Here is a 24,460-nt window from a genome sequence, read left to right on the forward strand (position 1 = left end):
GGAGCTCGGCGGGGGCGTGGCCGCACAGGCGTGGCCGAGGGCGGAGCTCCGCGGGGGCGGGGCCGGGGCCGAGGGCGGGGCTCCTCGGGGGCGGGGCTGGGCGGCCCGCGGTGGGCGTGGCGCACGGTCGCCATCTTGGCGCGGAGCGGGCGCGCCCGGCGCTGGCCGGTGCCCGTGGCCGGTGCTGCCGCCCGGCATGCGGGGGCCGGCGCTGCTGGAGGACGCGGAGAACGAGGAGGACGTCTCGGGTAGGCGGCGGGTGGGGGAGCGGGCCGGGGGTCTCCGCCGGGCGCTGCTGCTGCGGCTCAGCCCCGCTCACCGGAGCCCCAGGGGCGGGCGGCGCTGCCTTTGCGGGGCGTGGACCCGGGCGCGGCCGGGGCGGCGGCGCTGGCTCCCTGCAGCATCGGGCTGCGCTCCTGGCACCCCGCCGCTGCCGCCGCGTCCTCGTTGCCGGTTCCCGTGCCGGCCGGTTCTCCGCGCAGGCTCCGGCCCCGCCCTCCTCCGGGAGCCGGCGCGGCGTGAAATCCGAGCGGGGCGTCCCGGCGGCCCTGGAGCGTTCCTGCTCGTTCCTCCAGGCACGGAGCGTTCCTGCTCCGTGAGCTCCGCAGTTAGATGCGCAGACGGGACGGCTGCTGGGCTCGCTGGCGGGGGCGGGGCTCGGCGTGGCGGGCAGGTGGGAGTGGGTGGTGGGGTCGGTGCCTTTGCCCGTGGCAGGGGACCCGTGTCCCGTAAGCTGTGGCCCCCATCTGCCACGCTCGCCCTTCCTCTTCCTCGCTCGCCTTCCATCGAGTCCATTTTAACGGGCTCTCCTTGGCTGTTCCCTCGTCACCCGGGCCAGCAGGAGCCGGCAGCGCCCGGTGTCCCCTGTCCCCTCTGCCAAACCTGGGCTGTGCGCCAGGAGCCAGACCTGGGCACCGCGAATGCCGGGGCAGGAGCTGCTGGGCAGGAGCTGCTGGGCCGGGCGCTGCCGGTGCTCCCCGGGGCACCAGTCACCGGACACCGGCGCGAGGGTCTCCGGGGGAGGCCGGGGAGCCCCATGTCCCATGGGCTGATGCTGCCGCCCGGGCACGAGCGCGGTGTCCTGCGCGCCGTGCGGTCTGTCCGCGTGAGCTGTCCCTCTTGTCCCCAGAAGAAGACGATGTGGTGCTGGAGGGACTGGATGAGTTTTTTGCAGAAGAGCAAGTGGCCGTGCAGAAAAAAAAGAAATCCAAGAAGCTGAGAGACGGCAAGGCTGCCAAAAGCAAGAGGAGGAAGAAGGAGGTAACGCCACGTGCTTTCCCACGGCGCCAATGGCAGGCACTTCTTGGGTGTCTGTGGGTGGAAACGGGGGTTACCGGGGGTTCTCTTCCCGAGCTGGTGCGCCCTGGCCCTGGGAGGTGACCCAGAGCCTGGGCACGAGTGGTTCTTGTCCAGCTCGGTGTTCCGGGGTAGAAATCAGCCCTGTGAGTGGTCTCTGGGGGGAGAAGTGGTCGCCCTGCAGTGCCGCGGCTGCCGGTCCCTCGGGAGGGCTGGGCTGTGGCACACGGTGGTGTGTGCCCCCCAGGGCAGGCAGTGAATCCGGCATGTCCTGCACCCGTGTGGCGTCTGGAGCTCGTGTTTCTGAGCGGGGAGGTGCAGGCTGCTGAGCTGGGGACACAACCAGGCAGGGCTCGTGGGTTTCTGTAGATGATGGTGTTGGCTGCGCTTGTCCGGGGCCTTTTTCAAGTGAGACAGGATGGGGACATTGAGGATTTGACACGTGGAAGGGCTGCTGGACCTTTAGGAAAACAGAGATGAGGTGGCGTGTCCTCGAGGGTCAGGCCTTCCGACCGCAGCCTTGACAGCGTGGGGAGGAAACAACGGGCTGAACATTGTGTGCTTGATTTTCAATGCCTGCCTTGCGTGGGCAGCGTTACCCAGCCCCGGTCCCTCCCGTGGGAGCCTGTTCCCTCCTCCATCAAGGCCACGGAGAGGCTGGTGCTGTAGCTGTTGGTAGGTGCTGAGCAGCACCCAGACCACGTTTTGGGGTGAGGAGGAAGATAGAGGAGCCTTGAATGGGGCTTTCTTTTGGTAACGTCCCCCTCCAGAGCTCTGTGGGTACGTGGACGTTCCCCCCGTGCTCGTGTCCGCGGTGCCGCCCGCGGTGCCGCCGTGCGGCTCGTTGCGTTGGCGGCGGCGCCGCTGGGAGCGCCAGTGCAGGCGTCGGTGCCGCAGACCCCTGGAAATCTGCATAAGATCAGCGGGCTGAAGCTCGGCATATGGAGATGAAGGTCCTTGTCAGGGAGGGAGCGGAGAGAGGGAATTTCAGCCGGTACTGCGGCAGTTACCATGGCAACCAATTACTCCGTGCGGAATTACATCTGTCATGACCGCGGGAGGAGCGGCCGGGGTTCCGGGGTTCCGGGGACCGGCGGCAGCGGGAACGGGTCACAGAACGGCCCCGACGCAGCCGTCCAGCTGAGCCGGGGGCTCCTCCTGCCCGTCCCCCGCGGTCACCGGCCTCTCGCCGCGGTCACCGGCCTCTCGCCGCGCCCACGGGGGTTTCCGTGTCCCCGGCCCCCGGTGCGAGGCCGCGCCGTGCCCAGGCGGCTCGGGCTGCTGACAGCAGCTGCTCGGGGGGCTCAGTGGGGGCAGTGGGGAGGGGACGGGCCCTGCTCGCCCCCCACTGTCACTGTCCCTTCCAGGGGAGCAATGATGACATGTCAGACAACGAAGAGGAGATCGAGGAGAAATCCGAGAGTGAAGGGAGCGACTATTCCCCCAACAAAAAGAAGAAGAAAAAACTGAAGGACAAGAAGGAGAAAAAGCCAAAACGGAAGAAGGATGAGGAGGAGGATGACAACGACGATGGAGGGCTGAAGGTACCAGAGATTCCTTTGCCCTGCGCTGGCGCTAGAGGGACGAACGTGCCAAGGCTTTGTGTTGTGTTACCCGGTGCAGGGAGCGTTTGGATGTTGCCACGTTAATTTGCTTCTTGGAAGTGTGTGGATGTTGGTTCATTAAGCACTTGTGCGTGCCCTGTTTTGTGAATCACATAACGAACCCCACGTGTGGGCGGCCGGGAGGGGTCGGACGTGAGCGGGCAGACCCGGCTCCTCGCTGATGTCCTGGTGTCCGTGCGCCTGCAGGAGCCCAAGAGCTCAGCCCAGCTGATGGAGGAGTGGGGCCTGGACGACGTGGATTACGTTTTCTCGGAAGAGGATTATCATACTCTTACTAATTACAAGGCTTTCAGCCAGTTCCTCAGGTGGGTCTGGACGGGCCCGTGTGTGCTGGCTGAGGTTGGGTCAGGTGGGTGTCGTGAATTCAGCATCGTGAGCTCCTTGCTGCTCCTCCCTGCCTGGCCAGGAACGGTCCTCACACTTTCATTTTAATTGCAGGATTGACTGGAAAACAGCTGAAGCGTTTCCCTCCCCCCTCCTCTTCAAAATCCCATTTTTTGTGTGTTCTTGTTTGAGAAGTTTAATGACAAAAATTGAATAACGATAACAAATCTGTGCTTGTGCTGTGAGCGGCTCAGAACTCGCAGGCGCTCGAGGCAGGGCGGTCTCTGCGAGGTTCAGCTGTGGCCCCTTCTGCGTCTGTGCTTGTCTAGGAAAGCTCTGGTTGCTGCTGCCCGGGTGGGGCTGGTGCGGCGGGAGCCGGTGCCGCGGCGGGAGCCGGTGCCGCGGTGGCGTTGCCGGGGCTGAAGCGCCGGCACACGATGCGCAGGAGCGGCCGAGCGGCCAAGGTTCTGTTAACATGTTTTCCCTCTCACCCGCCCTGCAGGCCCCTGATCGCCAAGAAGAACCCCAAGATCCCCATGTCCAAGATGATGACCGTGCTTGGCGCCAAGTGGCGGGAGTTCAGCGCCAACAACCCGTTCAAGGGCAGCTCGGCAGCCGCCGCAGCCGCGGCCGTGGCTGCCGCGGTGGAGACGGTCAGCATCGCGCCCGGGCTGGCCGCCAGCCCCCAGCCGTCCCCCCTGCCCCCCGTTGTCAGGAAGGCCAAGACCAAGGAGGGCAAGGGTAGGTGCGGGCTGAGCGGGGCGCTGCGTGGCCGCGCTGGGCTGTGTCTCCAGGAGGGACGTGCTGCAGCGAGCGGGGCGCCCGGCTCTTCTGGGCTTTCGGCAGTTTGTAGCAATTACCGCTCAGCTTCGTTCTTGCATCCTAGAGGAGCGGTTCGGCCGTGTACTTTTGTGCCGTCGTCTCTCCCAGGGGATTCTCCCCGGTTCTCCCGGGGGATTCGTGAGCCCCCCAGCCGCTCCTCAGCCCGAGCCGGGGGGCGCGTGGGCTGGCAGGGCAGCTGGTGGCAGCGCAGGTGGGCGCTGCCGGGGGACGCGCGCCGTTCGGCAGCCGGGCCGGGCGCTGCGCCTCTGCGGTGGCAGGAGCTCGGTGACGGGAGGGCACTGGCAGCGCGGCTCTGTCAGAATGAAGGGTTTGGCGCTGGGGTGGAACGTGACTGTCTTCAAAGCCCACGTGAGAGCAGCAAAATAACCGTGTAAATCTGCAGCTCCTCTGGAAATGCTCTGACGTGCATCGAAAGGGCTCCCGGTGCGCTCCCAGCAGCCCCGTGGATCCCGGTTCGGGCTGGGAGGTGATGTGGGGACAGCTGGTCTCAGGGTCCCAAACGAGTCTCCTGTCTCTGCAGGTCCAGGCGTGCGGAAGAAAATCAAGGGCTCCAAAGACGGGAAGAAAAAGGGGAAGGGGAAAAAGATGGCGGGCTTGAAATTCCGGTTTGGAGGAATCCCCAGCAAAAGGAAAAAGGGCTCCTCTGTGAGTGTGCACTGGGAGGGGAGGGGGCGCAGGGAGGGGACGCACTGGGCCGGCCCCGGGAGCCGCGGTGGCGCAGGGGGTGTCGCCGCGCTCGTGTCCCTCCGCGGGCACTCGTGTCCCTCCGTGGGCACCCGTGTCCCTCCGCAGGCACTTGTGTCCCTCCGTGGGTGCCCGTGTCCCTCCGTGGGTGCCCGTGTCCCTCCGTGGGTGCCCGTGTCCCTCCGTGGGCGCCCGTGTCCGCTCGGCACGCTGCCTCCCTTTGCCGGAGCGCCGCGTCTGGGCTCTGCAGGGATGTCGCGTCTGGGCACGAGTTCTGCTGGGCTGGTGCAAAAGGAATTGCAGTTTTTGCATTGCTGAAATGTGCTGTTTATATTGGAATACATTCTTCAGTGTGGTCATGTTATACATCATTTTAATGTGCTTTTCTCACTTTGTTTGTTTGCTACTGACTTATTACTTGCTGGTTACTTTTATTTTAGACTATGGGAATGATGTTAGACAGAAAGCAAATGCGAGTGATTTTCTTATTCAAGTTCAAAATGGGTAACGACTTGCCACATCAACAGCGGTTTGGAACTGCTCGCCAACGTACGGCGCAGTGCAGCGGTGCCTCAGGAGGTTCGGCAAAGGACACGAGAGCCTTGCGGATGAGGAGCAGGGTGCGCGCCATCGGAAGGTGACAATGACCGGTTGGGAGCAATCGTCGAGACTGATCCTCTGGCAACTGCACAAGAAGTTGCCGAAGAACTCAACATTGACCAGGGCTCAACGTCGACCATTCTATGGTTGTTTGGCGTTGGAAGCAAATTGGAACGGTGAAAAAGCTCGATAAGCAGGTGTCGGACCAAAAAGAAAAGAAATCGCCATTTTGAAGTGTCGTCTTCTCTTATTCTGCACAACAACAACGAACCATTTCTCGATTGTGAAGTAGATTTTATATGGCAACCAGCGACAGCGCGCTCAGTGCTTGGGCTGCGAAAAGCTTCCAAAGCGCTTCCCGAAGCCAAACCCGCACCAGGAAAAGGTCACGGTCCCCGTCTGGTGCTCTCCGGCCAGTCTGATCCACTCCAGCTTTCTGTGTCCTGGTGAAACCATCACATCCGAGACGGGTGCTCAGCAGATCGATGAGATGCGCTGAAAGCTGCAACGCCCGCGTCCGGCATCGCTCACCAGAAAGGGCCCAGTTCTTCTCCATGACAACACCTGACGGCGCCTCGCACAACCAACACTTCAAAAGTGGAACGAATTGGCGTATGGAGTTTTGCCTCATCCGCCCATTCCCCTGACCTCTCGCCAGCCCACTGCCGGCTCTCCAAGCATCTGGGCCACTCTTTGCGGGGAAAACGCTTCCACAACCAGCAGGATGCAGCAAACGCTTCCACAACCAGCAGGATGCAGCAAACACTTCACAAGAATTCATCGAATTCCAAAGCATGGATTTTTACGCTACAGGAATAAACAAACTTATTTGTCATTGGCCAAAAATGTGTTGATTGTAGTGGTACCTATTTTGATTAATAAAGATGTTTGCGCCTAGTTGTTATGATTTAAAATTAACCATTTGAAACCGCAATTACTTTTGCACTAACCTAATACAATCGTACAAGCACATTTACCTTCCGTGATGAGGCTGTTAATGCCGTAAGTTCCGATTTCACAGGCTGGACTGCCTGCCACAGAGAACTACCCGATGCTGTAGTGCCGGCTGGGCCGGGCGGGCGCCGCGGCGCCGCGGGCGCTGCTCAGCACGCAGGCGCCAGGTGCGTTTTAAAGAGCGGCAGAGCTTTCTAGAGAATGGATCTCTTCAGTCCTGAATGGGCTGGAACTCTTGTAGGCCTTGATAATATTGATCAAAACGCTGTTAGTTCACTCTTGCTGGAGCTCAGTGACTGTGGTTCGCATAGTACGGCCGGTTTGTGCACCGGGGCTGCAGCGAAGGCAGCACGTGCGGCGGCCGCTGGCAGCTGTGGGTTCTTCCAGCCACCTCATCCACCTGGGTGCACCCTAGGTCTGTGCATTGGCCTTTCTGAGGGTCACAAAGAGCCTGGGCTTGCTCCTGCAGCTGGGCGCTAACACCCCATCACCAGTTTTCTTCTTGGTTTTCCCCTGTGCAGAGCGAAGAGGAGGAACGGGAGGAATCCGACTTGGACAGCGCCAGCGTCAACAGCTCGTCGGTGCGCTCCGAGTGCTCGGCTGGCCTGGGGAAGAGAGGGAAGAGGAGGAGAAAGAAAAAGAGGAGTAGGCTATTCCTTTGTACTCTGGTCCCCTTCTGGCTGCCTTTCCCTCTCCAGACGGTGCTTTCCCGGCTCCGGGCGGTGTCTGGTGCTGGCTCGGTGCCGCAATGCGCGTCTGTGCGTGGGGCACGAGGTGTGTCCTGGTGCGCAGACCCTGCTCTGGGCACCCACCCGCACGTGTGCTCCTGCCCGGGTTTGTCTGGAAAGTTCCAGGATCTGTGGGGCTTCCAGGGAAGGGATTTGCGAGGAGCAGCCCTGGGAGAATCGAGGCTCCTGGCGCGCTCCAGCGGAGCCGCGCGCGTCTTGTCTGCGTGAGGCGTGTGGTCAGGCAGCGGGCAGGCGGTAGATCCGTGGTAGTGACGTAGGAAGAGGGAGGCACAGGAACAGTGTTGGAAAGCGTCTTGTCAGGGTCTTCCCGTGGCTTGTTGCCATCCAAGGGCGCTCGTGCCGGGATGGGCCCTCATGCCGGGATGGCAGCTCCTGCCGTGTGCCGCAGGAGCAGGTCGGAGGTCTGTGCCGGGAGTTTGTGGCAGAGCTGGGAACTGAGAGGAGCTGTGCTGGTGCTTGCAAGGTCTCGTCCCTCTTCCCGGCCGCGAGCTGAGCGAGCTCTGCCGCTGCGCCAGTGAGCTGCCAGGACCAGCAGTCCCAGGAGAGGAGGAGTCCTCGTCCTCCTCGGCCGTGTCACCCTTGCATGGTGCGTTTGCAGTTGGCACTGGTACCCGGGAGGTTTCTCTGACCGGCCTCCCTTGCAACCTCTCCAGGTTCTGGCATTCTCCATTGAGAGCCTGAAGGAACCAAAGGATGATACAGTGTGGAGAGAGAAAGAGAGACAGAGGTGAGATGATGCTGTGTGCGCAGGTGACCGGTGGTGCTGAGGGACAGACAGGTAGGGGGATGTTACAGGAGGGGTCCGAGGCGAAACGCTTTCCACGTTTCCTTAACTGTACCGTAGAGGAGCGAGCGTCCCGTAGCCTCCCGGGAGAGCCGGCAGCTCTGCCGTCCCTCTGACCGTACGTCTGTCCCTTGCTTGCAGTTGAAGAAGGGGATGGCTACGAGACAGACCACCAGGACTACTGCGAGGTGTGCCAGCAGGGCGGGGAGATCATCCTGTGCGACACCTGTCCCCGCGCCTACCACCTGGTGTGCCTGGACCCCGAGCTGGAGAAGGCGCCCGAGGGCAGGTGGAGCTGCCCCCACTGCGTGAGTGGGGCCGGGAGCCGGGGGGTGGGTGGGCGGCCGGAGCCCTCGGGTGCCAGCGGCTGCGCTGCCCCAGGAGAAGGAGGGCATCCAGTGGGAGCCGAAGGAGGAGGAGGAGGAGGAGGAGGAAGGCGGCGAGGAGGAGGAGGACGACCACATGGAGTTCTGCCGGGTCTGTAAGGACGGCGGGGAGCTGCTGTGCTGCGACACCTGCCCGTCCTCCTACCACCTGCACTGCCTGAACCCGCCGCTGCCGGAGATCCCCAACGGAGAATGGCTCTGCCCTCGCTGTACGGTGAGTGTCTCCAGCCTTGCTCGCCTCCTCCCCGCCCCCACAGCCCTCCCGGTGCCGTGGGGCCAGCGTGTCCTGCCCGTCCACAAACCCTCCTCGGAGAACCCTCGCTCGGGTTCTGGGGGCTCTGTCCCGCGGGAGCTGCTGCCTGGTGCCCTCCCCGCCGGTTCTCAGGTGGGACGTCAAGCCCCGTCTGCTGCAGGGCTGGTGTAGAGGGTCCTTTCTTGCCCGGCGGCCCAGCCCGTCCCCGTGGGGACGCAGCGGAGTCACAGACGCTTTTCTGCATGCCCACGCTGCTGGCCCTGCCCGTGCTGCCCCTGCCGCTCCAGCTCTGCTGGTGTCCCTGCGGCCCCGGACACGGGCTCACTCTAAACTCTGTGCTCCTGCCCGTTTCCTTTCTTTATCCGCAGTGCCCTCCCTTGAAGGGCAAAGTCCAGCGCATCCTGCACTGGGCCTGGAAGGAGCCGCCGGCCGCCCCCGTCCCGCCCGCGCTGGGGCCCCCGGGCGCGGAGCTGCCGCTGCCCCCGCCCAAGGCGCTGGGGGGGATCCCGGAGCGCGAGTTCTTCGTGAAATGGGCAGGTCTGTCCTACTGGCACTGCTCCTGGGTCAAGGAGCTGCAGGTGAGCCCGCCCCGCGCCCGGCGCCATCCCGCGTCCCGCGCCGCCGCCCCGGCTGAGCGCGGCTCCTCCTGCACAGCTGGAGCTCTACCACACCGTCATGTACCGCAACTACCAACGCAAGAACGACATGGACGAGCCGCCGGCCTTCGACTACGGCTCTGGGGACGAGGACAGCCAGCGGGAGAAGCGCAAGAACAAAGACCCGCAGTACGCCAAGATGGAGGAGCGGTTCTACCGCTACGGCATCAAGCCCGAGTGGATGATGATCCACCGCATCCTGAACCACAGGTGGGTGGCGTGTGCTGGCGTGCCTGAGCCTCAGCGCTGTGGCACTGGGCGGTGCCATCAAAAGCCGGGAGGGGAATAGCAGTAACGGCAATGGTGAGCCTGCCGCGCTCCTGGAGCCCGGCGAGCTCCGGGATGAGGCCGGGAGCGGCGGGTCCGCGCGCTCGGTGGGTTTTCCCTGCGCAGCCCCTGCACGGATGGTTTAGGGGTTCGCTGAGCATCCGGGGCTGTCTGCTGCGGGTTCTGTGCTCGCCGAGTCCTTCCCCCGGGGACAGGACGTTCCTTCCGTCCTCCTGCGCAGCCAGAGTCTCGGCTGCTGCAATTCCAGCTGCTGGCTTGTTTCGAGCTGTCGCCTGGGAGCTTTGCTCGGAGGTGAAGCCAAGGCCAGGAGCGAATCGATGCCTCATTCTGATTTCTGCTGCGTTGCACAGAGCTGTCCCGCTCTTCACGGACATTGTTTGGGTCCCTGTTACAACCTAATCATGCTGTAAACCGGTGCTGCAGCCGGTGCTGGGTCTGGCGTCCATCGGTCGAGCCCCACAGCTGCGGCCGCTCGCCCGCGCAGCCGCCGTTCCCGCGTGGGCCGTTTGTTGCTAGGACGCCGAGCTGAGGCCCGTGCGTGCTCGGTCAGGTTTGGATGCCCCGGTGCCGTGCGGTCCGAGCAGGTGCCGCGCGGTCCGAGCAGGTGCCTGGCTCCCTTACAAAGCCTCGACATCTGCGTTTCTGTTCCGCAGAAGGAGTTTCTGCGTGTGAAGTGTGCTGTGCAGGTGGGCTTGTCACACTCAGCAGCTGGAGACACCTTTTTGTTGAATTTCCACATTTCAAGGGGCAATTTGGGACTTCAAGTGGTGACTCTACGTGAGGGCTGCTTGGCAGGAAGTAAATAAAGCTGCCTGGCTAATTTTCATGCGAGCTTTACGTTATCTGCTAACAAGGCAAGGGATTTCTCCCTGGAGGGCTGCAATCAGCCTCGGTAGCGCGTTCATTCGTTTCTCAGTGTAAGCAAAACTTCCCAGAGCGGCGGATGCTGCAGGAGAGCGCGGGCGGGCGCTGCTGTTCATCCAGGCCTGGGAAAATGAGCTTGCTCAGTGGAGTGGACACGCAGCGTTTAAAGCCTAATGATATAACACATGCAGCAGATTAACGGGCGTTTCTGTTGGAAGGGGCCGGTACTGTATGTTTTTCTGCCTGTGTGGCTGAAGGCCGAGGGTGAAGCGCCCGGCTCCGTGCAGGTTGTTGAGCTGCGTCCCGGGGCGCGAGTGTCGTTTCTCTGATTGGCTTCTCACGCGTTACAGTTTTGACAAGAAAGGCGACGTCCACTACCTGATCAAGTGGAAGGACCTGCCGTACGACCAGTGCACCTGGGAGATCGACGACATCGACATCCCGTACTACGAGAACCTCAAGCAGCTCTACTGGAACCACAGGCAGGAGCGTGGGCAGGGGCGGCGGCGCGGGGGCTCACGGTGTCCCGCGCTTCGGGGAGCGCTGCCCGGGCGCTCTGGGAAGGCTGGTGCTCCCCGGGAGCCGCTCAGGGCTGCGGGGCAGCCCGGCGCTGCTCGCTCCCCTGGCCGTGCTGCCGGGACGTTCCTGGCGGCCCCGCGGCGCTGCTGCCCGGCTGTTTTGGGGGAAAACTGCTGAACTCTTGATTGCTGTTCTCCGATTTGCACGATGTTACACGGGCTGTTGCGAGGGGACGATTAGTGCCCCATGAGCGCCTGTGCTAACTGGGGCAGAGGAGCTGCCGCGGGGGCGAGGGGCCCGGCGAGGCACGGGCGCCCGCCGGCTGCTGAGGCGCGCGCTCTTGCAGGGAGCTGATGCTGGGGGAGGACACGCGCCCGCTGAAGAAGCTGAACAAGAAAGGGAAAAAGCTGAAAGAGGAGAAGCTGGAAAAGCCCCCAGAAAGACCCCTGGTGGATGTGAGTTGGCGTGGTGGGGTCCGCACGGAGCAGTGTCTGTCTGTCTGCCCTGGCACCTTTTTCTCCTCTAGTTCCTTCTTGGTTTTCCACTCAAAGCTCCGGGCTGGTTTTGCCTGGGGGGCTGGGCTGTGCTCGGGACTGTGTCTGCGTCTCTTTTGGGGCCGTTTGGTGTCACAAAGCTATAGAGGGATGCGCTTGTGTGCAGAGAAAGGAGAGGGAGTTGGTTCTCACCACTTTGCCTCGTGTCCCAGCCCACGGTGAAGTTCGACAAGCAGCCGTGGTACATCGACGCCACCGGAGGGACGCTCCACCCGTACCAGCTGGAGGGGCTGAACTGGCTGAGGTTTTCCTGGGCCCAGGGCACAGATACGATCCTGGCCGACGAGATGGGGCTGGGGAAGACGGTGCAGACTATCGTGTTCTTGTACTCCCTGTACAAGGAGGTGAGCGGAGCACCCAGCAGTCCCCGAGGCGGCCGAGAGCTGCTCGGTGCGGGGACAACGACTCGGGCGTTGTGTCCCCGAGCAGGGCCACTCGAAAGGGCCGTACCTGGTCAGCGCCCCTCTCTCCACCATCATCAACTGGGAGCGTGAGTTTGAGATGTGGGCACCCGACTTCTACGTCGTCACCTACACGGGGGACAAAGAAAGCCGCTCCGTCATCCGGGAGAACGAGTTTTCTTTTGAGGACAACGCCATCCGCAGCGGAAAGAAGGTTTTCCGGATGAAGGTGGGAGCCCTACCCGGTACTTTAACCGGCAGCCAGCAGGGGGAGAGAGCGGAATCGGGGACCCCTTGGGCCGGGGCAGCAGCAGCAGAGCCGGAGCCGAACCACTCGCTTACCGGTTTCCCCTCTGCTCCCCAGAAGGAAGCCCAGATCAAGTTCCACGTGCTGCTCACCTCCTACGAGCTGATCACCATTGACCAGGCGGTGCTGGGCTCCATCGAGTGGGCCTGTCTGGTGGTGGATGAGGCGCACAGGCTGAAGAACAACCAGTCCAAAGTAGGTGGCAGATGTTTGTGACTGATTTCTGTGGGGTGGTTGGCGCCACAAAGATACAGCACCCCGGCACGGGCTGCCGGCTGCTCCGCGGTTCCCCCCGGGAGCTGAAAGATGTCCTACCTGGCACGGGCTCTGTCTGGCACCCCCGTTGTGGGGATTTGCTCTTTAACATCCTCTGGCATTACAAGTCCTTCAAGGGCGCTCAGCACCGCTGCCCGTGCTCCACGGGGACGGCAGGGGCAGGACACGGAGCCGGGGTCTGCTCCGCGTGCCGGGCAGGGCGGGTCCCCGCGGGGTCTGCTCCGCGTGCCGGGCAGGGCGGGTCCCCGCGGGGTCTGCTCCGCGTGCCGGGCAGGGCGGGTCCCCGCGGGGTCTGCTCCGCGTGCTGGGCAGGGCGGGTCCCCGCGGGGTCTGCTCCGTGTGCCGAGCAGGGCGGGTCCCCGCGGGGTCTGCTCCGTGTGCCGGGCAGGGCGGGTCCCCGCGGGATCTGCTCCGTGTGCCGAGCAGGGCGGGTCCCCGCGGGATCTGCTCCGTGTGCCGAGCAGGGCGGGTCCCCGCGGGATCTGCTCCGTGTGCCGGGCAGGGCGGGTCCCCGCGGGGTCTCCGTGTGCGCGATCGGCAGCGTCCCAGACGGGCTCCCCTGGGCTCTCCTCACCTCAGTTCTTCTCCCAGTTCTTCAGAGTGTTAAACTGCTACAAGATCGATTACAAGCTGCTGCTCACCGGGACTCCGCTCCAGAACAACCTGGAAGAGCTCTTCCACCTGCTCAACTTCCTCACTCCCGAGCGGTTTAAGTAAGTGGCACCAGTTCTCCCGCCAAAGGGGGAGCAGCCGGGGCCCCGTCCCTTGCTGGCCAGCGCGGTGGCTCCGCATTGGCTGTCCGGCCGGCGCGGGGCTCCCGTGCCCAGTCGCTGCTGCTCCGGCGTCGCTGATCGCACCGTCAGGCAGGTGGCGCGTCACCCGTGGTTTGTCACAGCAGATGCACACACGTTTATGCCCCCTCAGATTTGTTCCCGTGGCCCACTGCTTTTTGTGTCCCATGGGCAGCTGTGGCCTCGCTATGATCAGGAGATTTGTGAGCGAGGAGCTTAAAGCCTCTCTGAGGAGGCAGAGGCACCTGGGGTGCTTGTTCAGGGCACGTGTGGGTGCGTTTAGTGTGAGCTGTGCCTCAGCCCTCCGTGCGGCTCCTCACTCCGGCTTCTGCTCCGCCGGGATGCGGACGCGGGAGCGTCACCGCGGCGTGTGCCGGGAGGCTCTGCCCGTGTTTGAACTCACAGAGAAACAAGTGTCTTTGCTCTCAGAGTCCCGGTATTGCTCAGCACCATGTGGTTCTGGCTGCTTTTGCAGTAACCTGGAGGGGTTCCTGGAGGAGTTTGCCGACATCTCCAAGGAGGACCAGATCAAAAAGCTCCATGATCTGCTGGGTCCCCACATGCTGCGGCGGCTCAAGGCCGATGTGTTCAAGAACATGCCGGCCAAGACGGAGCTGATTGTGCGGGTGGAGCTGAGCCAGATGCAGAAGTGAGTGTTTTCCTGGGGCGGGGGCCGGACACCCCTGTGCCGGGTGCTGTCGGTCTCGTAGGGAGCAGGTCCAGCCTGGTTAAACCGGGCTCTGAGCAGTCCCAGCTGCTCAGCAGGAAGTGTTGATGCCGGCAGCCCCTCAGCACGGTTCTGTGAGTTCTGGGGTGCAGAGAAAATGTGGGGGCTGCACCCCCTTGTGCTCCTGGCCCCGGGGCCCCGGCCTGCGCTGCCGGCCCCCGGTGTCCTGCTGCCCCGGGGCGCCGGCTCAGCCCAGAGCTCCAGCGCTGCTAAACCCTTGCTCTGTGCAGACCTGGTCAGGCCAGTCCCACATCTGGCCGAGGTAACCGGGTGTCTGTCCCACCCTGTCCCTGCAGGAAGTACTACAAGTTCATCCTGACGAGGAATTTCGAAGCCCTGAACTCGAAAGGCGGTGGGAACCAGGTCTCGCTGCTCAACATCATGATGGACCTGAAGAAGTGCTGCAACCATCCGTATCTCTTCCCGGTGGCGGCCGTGGTACGTTGGCTGTGTTTGCTCCAGGGGGCGATGCTCAGGATGTTGTGTGGAAGCTGCCGGTGGGCGCTTTGTCCCTGGCTGTGCTTTGGTTCCTGCTGTGGGGTTTCATGCAGGTGGCTTCACACAGAAATTTTGTCTTTAAAATGCATGGGAATTCCCCTGTGGGGCCGAGCAGGGTTGTCCTCAGGCGGCTAACCAGGCGGCCCTTGCAGGAGGCCCCGGTTCTGCCCAACGGATCCTACGATGGGAATTCTTTGGTCAAATCTTCTGGGAAACTGATGCTGCTCCAAAAGATGCTGAAGAAGTTACGGGATGGAGGTCACAGAGTTCTGATCTTCTCTCAGGTGAGTGTAGGGACGAATTAATAATCCATACATTTGTAAAGGATTTTTTTTGTTCTGTATGAGAATTTGGTGCTAGGAGCAGATAGAGAGAAGTGGCAGAGCTGGTGGTGCCGCCGCCGCGGTGCCGGGTCGGGCAGGGCAGGTCCCCAGGGCCACCCATGTCAGGGTCACCTTGCCCTGCAGATGACGAAGATGCTGGACTTGCTGGAGGATTTCCTGGAGTATGAAGGCTACAAGTATGAGCGGATCGACGGGGGCATCACCGGCGGCCTGCGCCAGGAGGCCATCGACAGGTTTAACGGTACGGTGGTCCTGCCTGGCCGAGGAGGGGGCGCGGGGGGGCTGCGCCCCGGCTGTGCCTGCGCCTTGGTTGTGGCTGTGCCTGCACCTCTGTTGTGCCTGCGCCTCAGTTGTGACTGTGCCTGCGCCTCGCTTGTGCCTGCGCCCCGGTTGTGGCTGTGCCTGCGCCCCGGTTGTGGCTGTGCCTGCGCCCCGGCTGTGCCTGCGCCCTGGCTGCGCCTGCGCCTCAGTTGCACCCCGCTTGGTGGGGCGCTGCTCATGGGCACAGTGGGGGCTGCTCGTACCGAATCGTTTGGCCCCTGGGCTGTCCCACGGTGAGCCCTGAGCGCGCGTGGCGTGCGGGACTCCTGCCTTTCCCTCCTAGGCAGACGGCAGAACTTCTCCTTTGGCTCTGGAGCTGCGTTTGTTCCAGCAGCTCCCTCTTCGCCTCCCCCGCGCTGCCGGCTGGCTCGGCCGGGGCTCCCGCTGTTCCGTCCCTGAAGCGCGGTGCTGCTCCTCTGCCCACGCTGTCTCTGTCTCACCGTTTCCCACCTGGGTTTGTCTTTCTCAGCTCCTGGTGCTCAGCAGTTCTGCTTTCTCCTCTCTACCCGTGCCGGCGGTCTGGGCATAAACCTTGCTACAGCTGACACAGTCATTATTTATGATTCTGACTGGAATCCCCACAATGACATCCAGGTTTCTGACTTTTCCTTTTCCTTCTTGTATAGTAAGTACCTCTCTGGCTCTGCCCGCTGCCTGCACACCCTGCACAGGGAGCTCAGACTCCTCTCCAGAGCTGCTGGCCCTTTCTGCTGTATTTGTGGGGCACGTTTCTGCTCAGCAGCCCCTTTCTCGCATCCACTGGCCTCACCTGGCCCGTCTGCAGCACGGAGGGACCTGGCAGGTCAAACGGGCTCTTCTGCAGGCTTCTCACTTTCTCCTGCTGCTTTTTCATAACGGCATGTCCCGTCCTCTCTTGGGGAGCTTCCGCTTGTGTTTCCACACACCCAGGGCAATGGCAGCTGGAGGGGGCGGCAGCCAATGCCCCCGAACGCGATGGAAAAGTGGAGGGAAGCGTGTAACCCTCCCGTGCTCCCCGGCTGGGAGAGGCTCCTCTCCAGAGCTCCAGCCACCCTTCCCGTCTGTGCCACGTTCCCTTCCCTGGCTCCAGGCGCGGGGACGCGCTGGCGCGGTGCTGGCGCGGTGCTGGCGCGGTGCTGGCGCGGTGCTGGCGCGGTGCTGGCGTGGTGGCTCTGCAGCCGGGGGTTCCCGGGCAGCGCGTCCTCGCTGTGCGCAGAGCCTGCAGCGGGGGCTGCGTGGGGAGGCCGGTGTCCCGCGGGCAGGGGACGGGCCGGCACATCCGGGTTGGCTCTACGGAGCCGCTCTCACTCGGCCGTCCCGTGGGAGCCTTGAATGCGGAATTCGGCCTCGGAGCCCTCGGCCGTTGTGCCGCGGGGCCGCCGTGGCAGCCACACTCTCTGCCCGCAGGCGTTCAGCAGAGCTCACCGCATCGGGCAGAACAAGAAGGTGATGATCTACCGCTTCGTGACCAGAGCCTCGGTGGAGGAGCGCATCACCCAGGTGGCCAAGCGGAAGATGATGCTCACGCACCTCGTGGTGCGCCCGGGGCTGGGCTCCAAGTCGGGCTCCATGACCAAGCAGGAGCTGGATGACATCCTCAAGTTTGGGACGGAAGAGCTGTTCAAGGACGATGTGGAAGGTGAGGTGGGCGGCGCGGGGGCTGCGCTGCGCGGGGGGCACAGCCTGAGCTGCTGGGGCTCGTTCTCCTCTGGCCCCGCAGGCACGGTGTCCCAGGGACAGCGCGTCGCTGTGCCAGATGCTGTCGCCCCTTTCTCTGATACCCTGTCAACCAAAGGGGGTGCAGCGAGTACCGGCATGAAAAAGAAGCACGGTGGTACCCCCCCAGGTGCGTAGCCCCCGTTGCTGGGGTCACCTGTCCCCTTCCTGGCCCTGCATCGACCTGAGCTCGCCTGACGCTGGGATGGGCTGTCCCCAGCACGGCGGTTTGCGCTTCCATTCCCCTTGCTTTGCTCTCCAGGTGACAATAAGGATGTGGATGACAGCAGCGTGATCCACTATGACGATGCTGCCATCTCTAAGCTTCTGGACCGGAACCAAGATGCGACCGATGACACGGAGCTGCAGAACATGAACGAGTATCTCAGCTCCTTTAAAGTGGCCCAGTATGTTGTGAGAGAAGAGGACGGTGTGGTAAAGTGATCAGTATCATGTCTTACAATCGTGCCTCTTTGTATGTCCCTCGGTGTTTCCTCTGCTCCCTTCCCCGTCCTGGCGAGTGTTTCGGTGCGGGCAGGTCCCCCTGCTTTCGACCCGCGGCTGCGGGAGGTTGTTCAGAGCGAGGGGTCCCTTGGTGCGGCCTGCGGTGCCAGCCGGGCTCTGTCCCTGCCGCCACAGGACCTTGGTTCCATCAGAGCACCCATGGGTGCCTTGTGAGGGCCCTTCCCCGCGGGCTGGCAGTGGGCGCGGTGCTGCCGTGTGCCGCGCTGCCGCCCCTGGGTTTCCCAGCATCTGACTCGTTTCCTTCCCCGTCGCTGAAGCGGACGGCGCTGCTGCTCCGCGAGGGCGGGAGGTTGGCTCCGCCTGTTGACAGCCTCGCACCGGGGTCAGTCCGTTTGGGCAAAGCCAGGAGCCGGGTTCCCGGCAGCGGCTCGGTACCCCGGTCCCCGGTTAGAGCACAGGCAGGTCTGTGCCTGCCCTGTCTCAAGCCGCTTGTCTCTGGCTTTGCAGGAGGAGGTGGAACGCGAGATCATCAAGCAAGAGGAGAACGTGGACCCCGACTACTGGGAGAAGCTGCTGCGGCACCACTACGAGCAGCAGCAGGAAGATCTGGCCAGGAACCTGGGGAAAGGGAAGAGGATCCGCAAGCAGGTCAACTACAACGACACCTCGCAGGAGGACCAAGGTACGGCCTGGCCGGGGCGGGCGGCCCCCGGGCTGGCTCGGAACTGCCACACAAAGCGGTTCCTGGGGGTCGCGTTGGCCGAGTCGCTGCCTGGCGCTCCTGCGCAGTCTGGCAGCCCCTGTGCCTCTGTGCTTCCCAGAACCACGAGCTTCCCAGGACAGAAATGCTTGTTATATTTTGGTCTCTACACTGTGTTTTTGCCGGAAAAACCGAGGAAAAACACATCTGTGGACAAAATATTTCAAAGAGGGATTTTTTCTGTATAGGAGAATACTAATTTTGGGAACCCTGAGCATGTGATTCCCTGCTTGTTGTGTCCCTCTCTCACTGCCCGGGGGCTCTGCTAACCTGGCTCCCTCGCGCTCTGCAGAGTGGCAGGACGAGCTCTCCGACAACCAGTCCGAGTACTCCATCGGCTCCGAGGACGAGGACGAAGACTTTGAAGAGAGGCCAGAAGGTCAGAGTGAGTTAATGCGTTTGCTCCCTGGGATTTTGCTCTGCGGGAAGCCCTGGCGCTCAGGTGCAGCAGGAGCGTCTGGGTTGGAGGGGCTGGCGCGCTCCGTGTCCCTGTCCCCACGTGCCTGCAGGTGAGGAGGTTCCCGGGCAGCGCAGGCAGCCGGTTAGTGCTTCGCTGGCCCTGCAGGTCCTGGGGGGAAGGACGGGGCCGCAGGAGCAGCAGGAGCAGTGTCCCTTGCCTGCCCAGGGCAGAGCGTGTCCCGGCTGGGGCAGCGGGGCGGTGGGGGGACTCTGCGGCTCTGCCCGGTCCTGCTCCCGTCGGGGAGCACAGGGAGCTCTGACCATCCGTCCTCGCTGCCGGGGCCCAACCGACGCTGGGCTGCTTGGCCGTAGGTGGCAGGAGACAATCCCGGCGGCAGCTGAAGAGTGACCGGGACAAGCCGCTCCCCCCTCTGCTGGCGAGAGTTGGGGGGAACATCGAGGTGAGTGCGCGGCGGTGCTGGCTGCCCCGGGCTCGCGGCCGGCGGCTCCGTGCGAGGCTCCCGCGCGTCCTGGGGCAGCGATGTGAGCCCAGCGGCACCTCCGCTCCTGCAGGTCCTCGGCTTCAACGCGCGGCAGCGCAAGGCGTTCCTGAACGCCATCATGCGCTGGGGGATGCCGCCCCAGGACGCCTTCAACTCCCACTGGCTGGTGCGGGACCTGCGCGGGAAGAGCGAGAAGGAGTTCAGGTGCCGGGGGGTCCGGGCGGGGGGCGAGGGCTGTCCCGGGCGCTGGCGCATCCAGGACCAACTGCGGTCACGCTGCTGTCTTGCTGTGTCACCACCTCTGCCGTGCTCCCCAGGGCGAGACAGAGGCTGTGCTGGGACAGACTGGCCGGGCAGCAGCAGCCCCAGTGCCTGCACCCCCCACCGGGGTTCCTTTTTGGGGAGGCAGCGCCTGTTGGTTTGCGAGGGCGGCTGCCGTTCTCTGTAAGCCAGGCTGGGTCTCAGCCCGGGGTGCGACTCCTTCCCTCCGCAGGGCCTACGTCTCCCTCTTCATGAGGCATCTGTGTGAACCCGGGGCAGACGGAGCTGAAACCTTTGCGGACGGCGTTCCCCGGGAAGGGCTGTCCCGGCAGCACGTGCTGACCCGCATAGGGGTCATGTCGCTAGTGAGGAAGAAGGTGGGTGAGGAAAACCCGGGATGTGCTGTTTCAGGTGTGTTCTGGGGACTCGTGGGTTTCACGGGCTGCAAACGCTTCTCGCCAGGGATCCCAGCAGAATATCCCAGCTCAGAGCCCACCCGTGTTTGTCAGAAACACGTCAGTAACAGTAACGCAAACTGCCTTTCCAACCTGCCACTTCTGTCCCTGGGAGGGACGCCGGATGGGCAGGCGTTTAGTGGTCTGTCTGGCCTAAAAGAGAAATTGCGTCAGAGTTGTTGGGTGTCAGAGCTGTCGTGGCCGCTGTCCCTGCAGGCGGGTGAGCGATCCTGCCGCTGCGTCGCGGCGGGACAGCGGCTGGGACGTATCTCTGCTGCGTTTGACTTGGCGGGTTGTGTCCGTCCCAGGTCCAGGAGTTCGAGCACGTCAACGGGAAGTACAGCACCCCGGACCTGGTTCTCGAGGGCCCGGAGAGCAAGAAGTCCATGGAGATGGTGTCTTCAGACCCCACCACCCCCGTCCCCGCCAGCCCCGCGTACACGCAGGCGGGACCGCCAGCCCTGGCAGGTGCGTGTGCCCACGGGCTTCCCGGGGATGGCACTGGGGAGAGGAGGTGGCCTGGGACACCAGAAGGTCTCTCTGGTGTCTGCCTGTCCCGGCAGCGCGTGTGACCCTCTGGGGCCCTGGCACCAGCTCTTGTGCTTTGCTGTTGCTGCAGACAAACCAGAAACGCAGCTCGGGTTCCAGGAGGAGAAGGAGCAAGGGGAGCACGTGTCCAGGAAGGCATCTGACAGCCAGGTAGGACGGCTGCTCTCGGCTGCTCCTCCGGGAGCCTTCTGGTGCGCTGCCCGGGACGCCGAGCGCTCCCCAGGGACAGCGCAGGGCTCATCTGGGCCGGGCGTTCACCTTAAGGTGCCTGCGAGTGCCGAGAAGGGGGAGAGCGAAGAGCGCCCGGAGAGCTGTGAGAGCAAGGACAACTCCAGGGAGGAGAAGCAAGAGGAGAGTGAAAAGGCTGAGCCTTCCCCTGAGCCCCTGCTGAAAGGTGGGTGCAGCTTACCGTGACCAGAACCCCCAGGCCCCTCTGCAGAGCTGCTCTCCAGCATCTCATCCCCCAGTCTGTACGTACAACCAGGGGCACCTTTTCTGTCCTTGGCAATGCTCTGTTCCCAGCAGTGTGTCCTCCACACGTCTCAAGGAAAAGGGAAAACTAAATACGTTTTCTCGACAAAATGCAGAAGAATATTCTGCTTGAAGTTTTTCAATGCCTTGAACGTACAAACAACAGAATCACTGTAGTCTGAAAGGGAAAGTCTATCCAGACAATACGTTGTTCCCTGAGGAGCGTTTTGCACATTAAGCTTTTCTCATGTCCCGTTTCCTTTGCAGACGAGGGGGTTCCAGAGAAGGAGAAGCCTTTGGAGAAGCCGGAGCTGAGCAGCAGCGCAGGGAAAGGGGAAGATAAAGAAGTCAAAGCAGGTGAGGTGCTTTCTCAGTGGTGGCTTTAGCGGGAGTTCCTTGGCAGCTGACGGGGCAGGGATGGCGCTTTTGGCAGAGGACGGTTGGGCGGGCACGGTTTCTTGTGTTTGCCAAGCAGAGGATGCCAAGGCGGAGGAGAAGGAGCACAGCGAGGCTCAGCAAAACGGGGACAGAGAGGACGACGAGGATGGAAAGAAGGATGACAGAAGCGTGAACTTCCGATTCATGTTCAACATTGCAGATGGTGGTTTTACAGGTAAAGGCAAGATAGGAGGCACCGGCTGCTCCTGCAGAGCTTCTGCACAAAATGCGAATGATATGGAAAGGCTGGGGACGGGACGGCGCTTCCCTCGCCGCAGGGTGTCTGGCTCTTGCCCTGTGCCCGTGGCTGCCCGGGCAGTGTCGCCGCTGGCGCTGCCCGGCGCACCGTGTGGTGTCCCGGCGGCCCTGCTGCCTGCCGGGCTGTCTGACCCCTGCTCCCGCAGAGCTGCACACGCTGTGGCAGAACGAGGAGCGGGCTGCCATCTCCTCCGGCAAGATCTACGACATCTGGCACCGCCGACACGACTACTGGCTGCTGGCAGGAATTGTCACGTACCCTTTGTCTCGGTGGGAGCGTGGCTCCCGCTGTCGGGCGGCAGGGAGGCCAGGGGCCCTCTGCGGGAGCTGGGGTGACAGTGAGGTGTCGCAGGGAGGGGGTTTGGTGATGTGGCCTCTACGGAGTGGTGGGCACACCATCGGCTGGCTGGTTCTTGCCTTGACGCCCCCCGCCCCAGTCACGGCTACGCGCGCTGGCAGGACATCCAGAACGACCCGCGGTACGTGATCCTGAACGAGCCCTTCAAGTCGGAGGTGCACAAGGGGAACTACCTGGAGATGAAGAACAAGTTCCTCGCCCGGCGGTTCAAGGCGAGTTGCGGGTCCGGGGCTGGTGAGTCCTTACTGGTGGGGGGTCCCGCCGGCGCCTTCTGGGAGCAGAGCAGCCGCGTGCTCGGTGTCTGAACGGGCCCGCGGTTGGGACGAGAACAGAAGGGCGGAGTACCGGTTTATACTGGAGTGGGGGCTGGTCCTGAGTCCCTCCCCTCCTGTACCGGCCAGTTGCTGGAGCAGGCCCTGGTGATCGAGGAGCAGCTGCGGCGGGCCGCGTACCTCAACATGACCCAAGACCCCAGTCACCCGGCCATGGCCCTGAACGCACGACTGGCTGAAGTGGAGTGCCTTGCCGAGAGCCACCAGCACCTCTCCAAAGAGTCCCTGGCCGGCAACAAGCCCGCGAACGCCGTCCTGCACAAGGGTGTGTGCCGGGGCCGGAGGGTTTGCCGCGGCAGCGGGGTCCGCGGGGAGCTTTGCCGTCGGCTGGCGGGGCTGGGACGGGGGTGCTGGAGCCTGGTGCCCTGAGCGCGCCTGGCTCTGCCCGCAGTGCTGAACCAGCTCGAGGAGCTGCTGAGCGACATGAAGGCCGACGTGACGCGCCTGCCCTCCATGCTGTCCCGCATCCCGCCCGTGGCCGCCCGGCTGCAGATGTCGGAGCGGAGCATCCTCAGCCGCCTGGCCACCCGCGGCGGGGACCCGGCCGCCCAACAGGTCCGTGGGGACGGGGACAGAGCCCTCGGCGGGGTGGCCGGGGGTCAGGGCTGCAGGGCTGCGCCTCTTACCCCTCCTCGCCTCCCCAGGGCTCCTTCGGCTCCTCCCAGATCTACAACAGCAACTTCGGGCCGAATTTCCGAGGTCCCGGGCCAGGCGGGATTGTCAACTACAGCCAGATGCCGCTGGGACCGTACGTGACCGGTGGGTCGGGGTTTCCAGCGGGTGCTCTGGGCAGAGCCGTTGGAGGGCTGGGTTTGGGGGTCGTGGCACCGCCAGCGGGCGAGCAGGCGTTTCCTCTCGTCACAGATATTTAGCTGTTCACGCCGCCCTCCTCGCAGCCCCGTCTCCAGCTGAGGTGAGGCTGCGCCGGCCGCCCCGCGCCGCTGCTCCACCCTCCCCGTGCCCCTGGCTTGGGGCGGGGGTCCCGGCTGACGGGCAGCTCTCCCCTCTCCCCCCAGCAGCCCCGGGGCCGTTCCCCAGCCGAAAGCCGCCCTGGCTGGAGGACGGGCAGCGCGGCGGTGCCCGTGTGGAAGACGAGCTGCCGCCGGCGCTGCCGGGCTCTCCCGCTCCCGCTTCACGTGTGCTTCGAGCAACGCGACCCCCGCCGGCGCCGCAGCAGCGCCACGAGGGCTCATTTCCGTGTACATTTTTTGCACTTTCTTATTGAAGACTTGAAGAGTTTGTCTGGGCGAGGTGGGCCGAGCGGGGGGAGGCCAGGCTCCGTTTCTGTCTGGTGTTCTTGCCGCGTGTGGGTGTGCGGGCGGCCGGCGGGGGTCCGGCCGCTCCGGGGTGCCCGGCCGGGGCCGAGCTGCTCCCACTTCCCCCCAAGGTCCATTTCTGCATCCTTGTGGTGTTCGAGCAAGTGCCACGTCTGGCGCCAGCCCCGCTGCCCGTCCCTGCGCTGCCCGGGGACGCGGCTGTCCCGGCAGCAGGGCGCGCGGCGGAGGGGACGCGGGCAGGAGGGAGGGACAGCCGGAGCTGGGCTGGGGACACCTCGAGTGTGGCGACGCCGGCTGTGTTGCGGTGGTGGCCCCTTGCCGGAGCTGGCGGCAGCCGTTAGCGACGCCCCCGCGTTCTCTTCGTGCTCCATGTGTCCCGGTTTCTGTTCTGTGTGTTTTAATAAATCCTTTCGGAAGGGAAGGGTGTCGCAGCGGCCTGGCGGGCGCGGGCGGGGTGACCGTGCTGGTGGGGACGGGGGCTCTGGGGGTCCCGGCTGCGGTCACGGTCCCTGCACCCCCCCAGTCACCGGCCCAGCAGCCCCTGGTGCTCCCACACACTCCTGTGCACTCACGGACAGACAGACAGACCTGTGTGTGTCTGTACATGTAGATATATGTTGTGAGTTTTATACGGGTGCATATACACATACATATATGTACCTATACCTACATACATGTATATATGTGTATATCTCTACACATATATGTAGGTGTGCAAACGCATGTCAATATACATAGAATTGTCATTTTTGGACGTATGTGTGTGCATCTTCATCTTTATATAAGCATACATAAATAGGTATTGATATATAGGTACAGCTATATCTATGTGGGTATGTATATATATACACATCTGTATATTTTTATACATGTGTGTATATAACGTGGAATTTAATACATGTGTGTGTTCATGCTTATGTACACATCTGAGTAAATATACAGGCATGTGTCTATATGTGGGTATAGGTATGGGTAGATTATAGGCATAGATATATATGTAGGTATGGAGGTATAGATCTGTATTTACATAGGTGTATGTACATATATATGTATCTGTGTATATATATATACATACACATACCCCCCCAGCCCCCCGTCCCTCCCTCCGGCCCGCAGCCGGTGGTTCCCTGGTGCCGGCGCAGCCGCGGCGCAGGGCAGAGGTGAGGGGCCAGGGCAGGAACAGCTTCGTGTTGTC

At 63.1% G+C, this 24,460-nt stretch overlaps 1 protein-coding gene across 1 annotated transcript; it reads left to right on the forward strand.

Moving 5' to 3' along the window:
• The first annotated feature begins 120 nt into the window (after positions 1-120).
• Positions 121-23,612, forward strand: CHD5 (chromodomain helicase DNA binding protein 5). The gene is made up of 42 exons (XM_080358650.1): positions 121-248; positions 1,130-1,260; positions 2,664-2,840; positions 3,108-3,226; positions 3,748-3,986; positions 4,609-4,733; positions 6,848-6,971; positions 8,001-8,167; positions 8,241-8,459; positions 8,867-9,076; positions 9,153-9,364; positions 10,657-10,788; positions 11,172-11,280; positions 11,532-11,723; positions 11,809-12,009; positions 12,145-12,282; positions 12,955-13,076; positions 13,630-13,803; positions 14,178-14,319; positions 14,532-14,663; positions 14,847-14,964; positions 15,514-15,638; positions 16,431-16,662; positions 16,744-16,869; positions 17,002-17,174; positions 17,712-17,886; positions 18,257-18,349; positions 18,736-18,824; positions 18,937-19,070; positions 19,360-19,504; positions 19,891-20,050; positions 20,202-20,281; positions 20,396-20,525; positions 20,870-20,959; positions 21,078-21,215; positions 21,445-21,553; positions 21,736-21,868; positions 22,058-22,253; positions 22,380-22,543; positions 22,633-22,747; positions 22,853-22,901; positions 23,005-23,612. Exons 1-41 carry the CDS (start codon positions 197-199, stop codon positions 22,858-22,860), a joined length of 5,850 nt encoding a protein of 1,949 aa, XP_080214776.1. The 5' UTR covers positions 121-196; the 3' UTR covers positions 22,861-22,901; positions 23,005-23,612.
• Positions 23,613-24,460: the final 848 nt, after the last annotated feature.

The sequence above is a fragment of the Nesoenas mayeri genome (assembly GCF_963082525.1).
Source record: "Nesoenas mayeri genome assembly, chromosome: 24".
Lineage (NCBI taxonomy): Eukaryota > Metazoa > Chordata > Aves > Columbiformes > Columbidae > Nesoenas > Nesoenas mayeri.

Bases quoted from the DNA above. Each gene is read 5' to 3' on its own strand.
- CHD5 (XM_080358650.1), top strand. From the start codon at position 197: ATGCGGGGGCCGGCGCTGCTGGAGGACGCGGAGAACGAGGAGGACGTC. The intron at 8,168-8,240 runs GTGAGTGGGGCC...GCGCTGCCCCAG, and splicing joins GGTGGAGCTGCCCCCACTGC to GAGAAGGAGGGCATCCAGTG. The intron at 17,175-17,711 runs GTAAAGTGATCA...CTGGCTTTGCAG, and splicing joins TGAGAGAAGAGGACGGTGTG to GAGGAGGTGGAACGCGAGAT.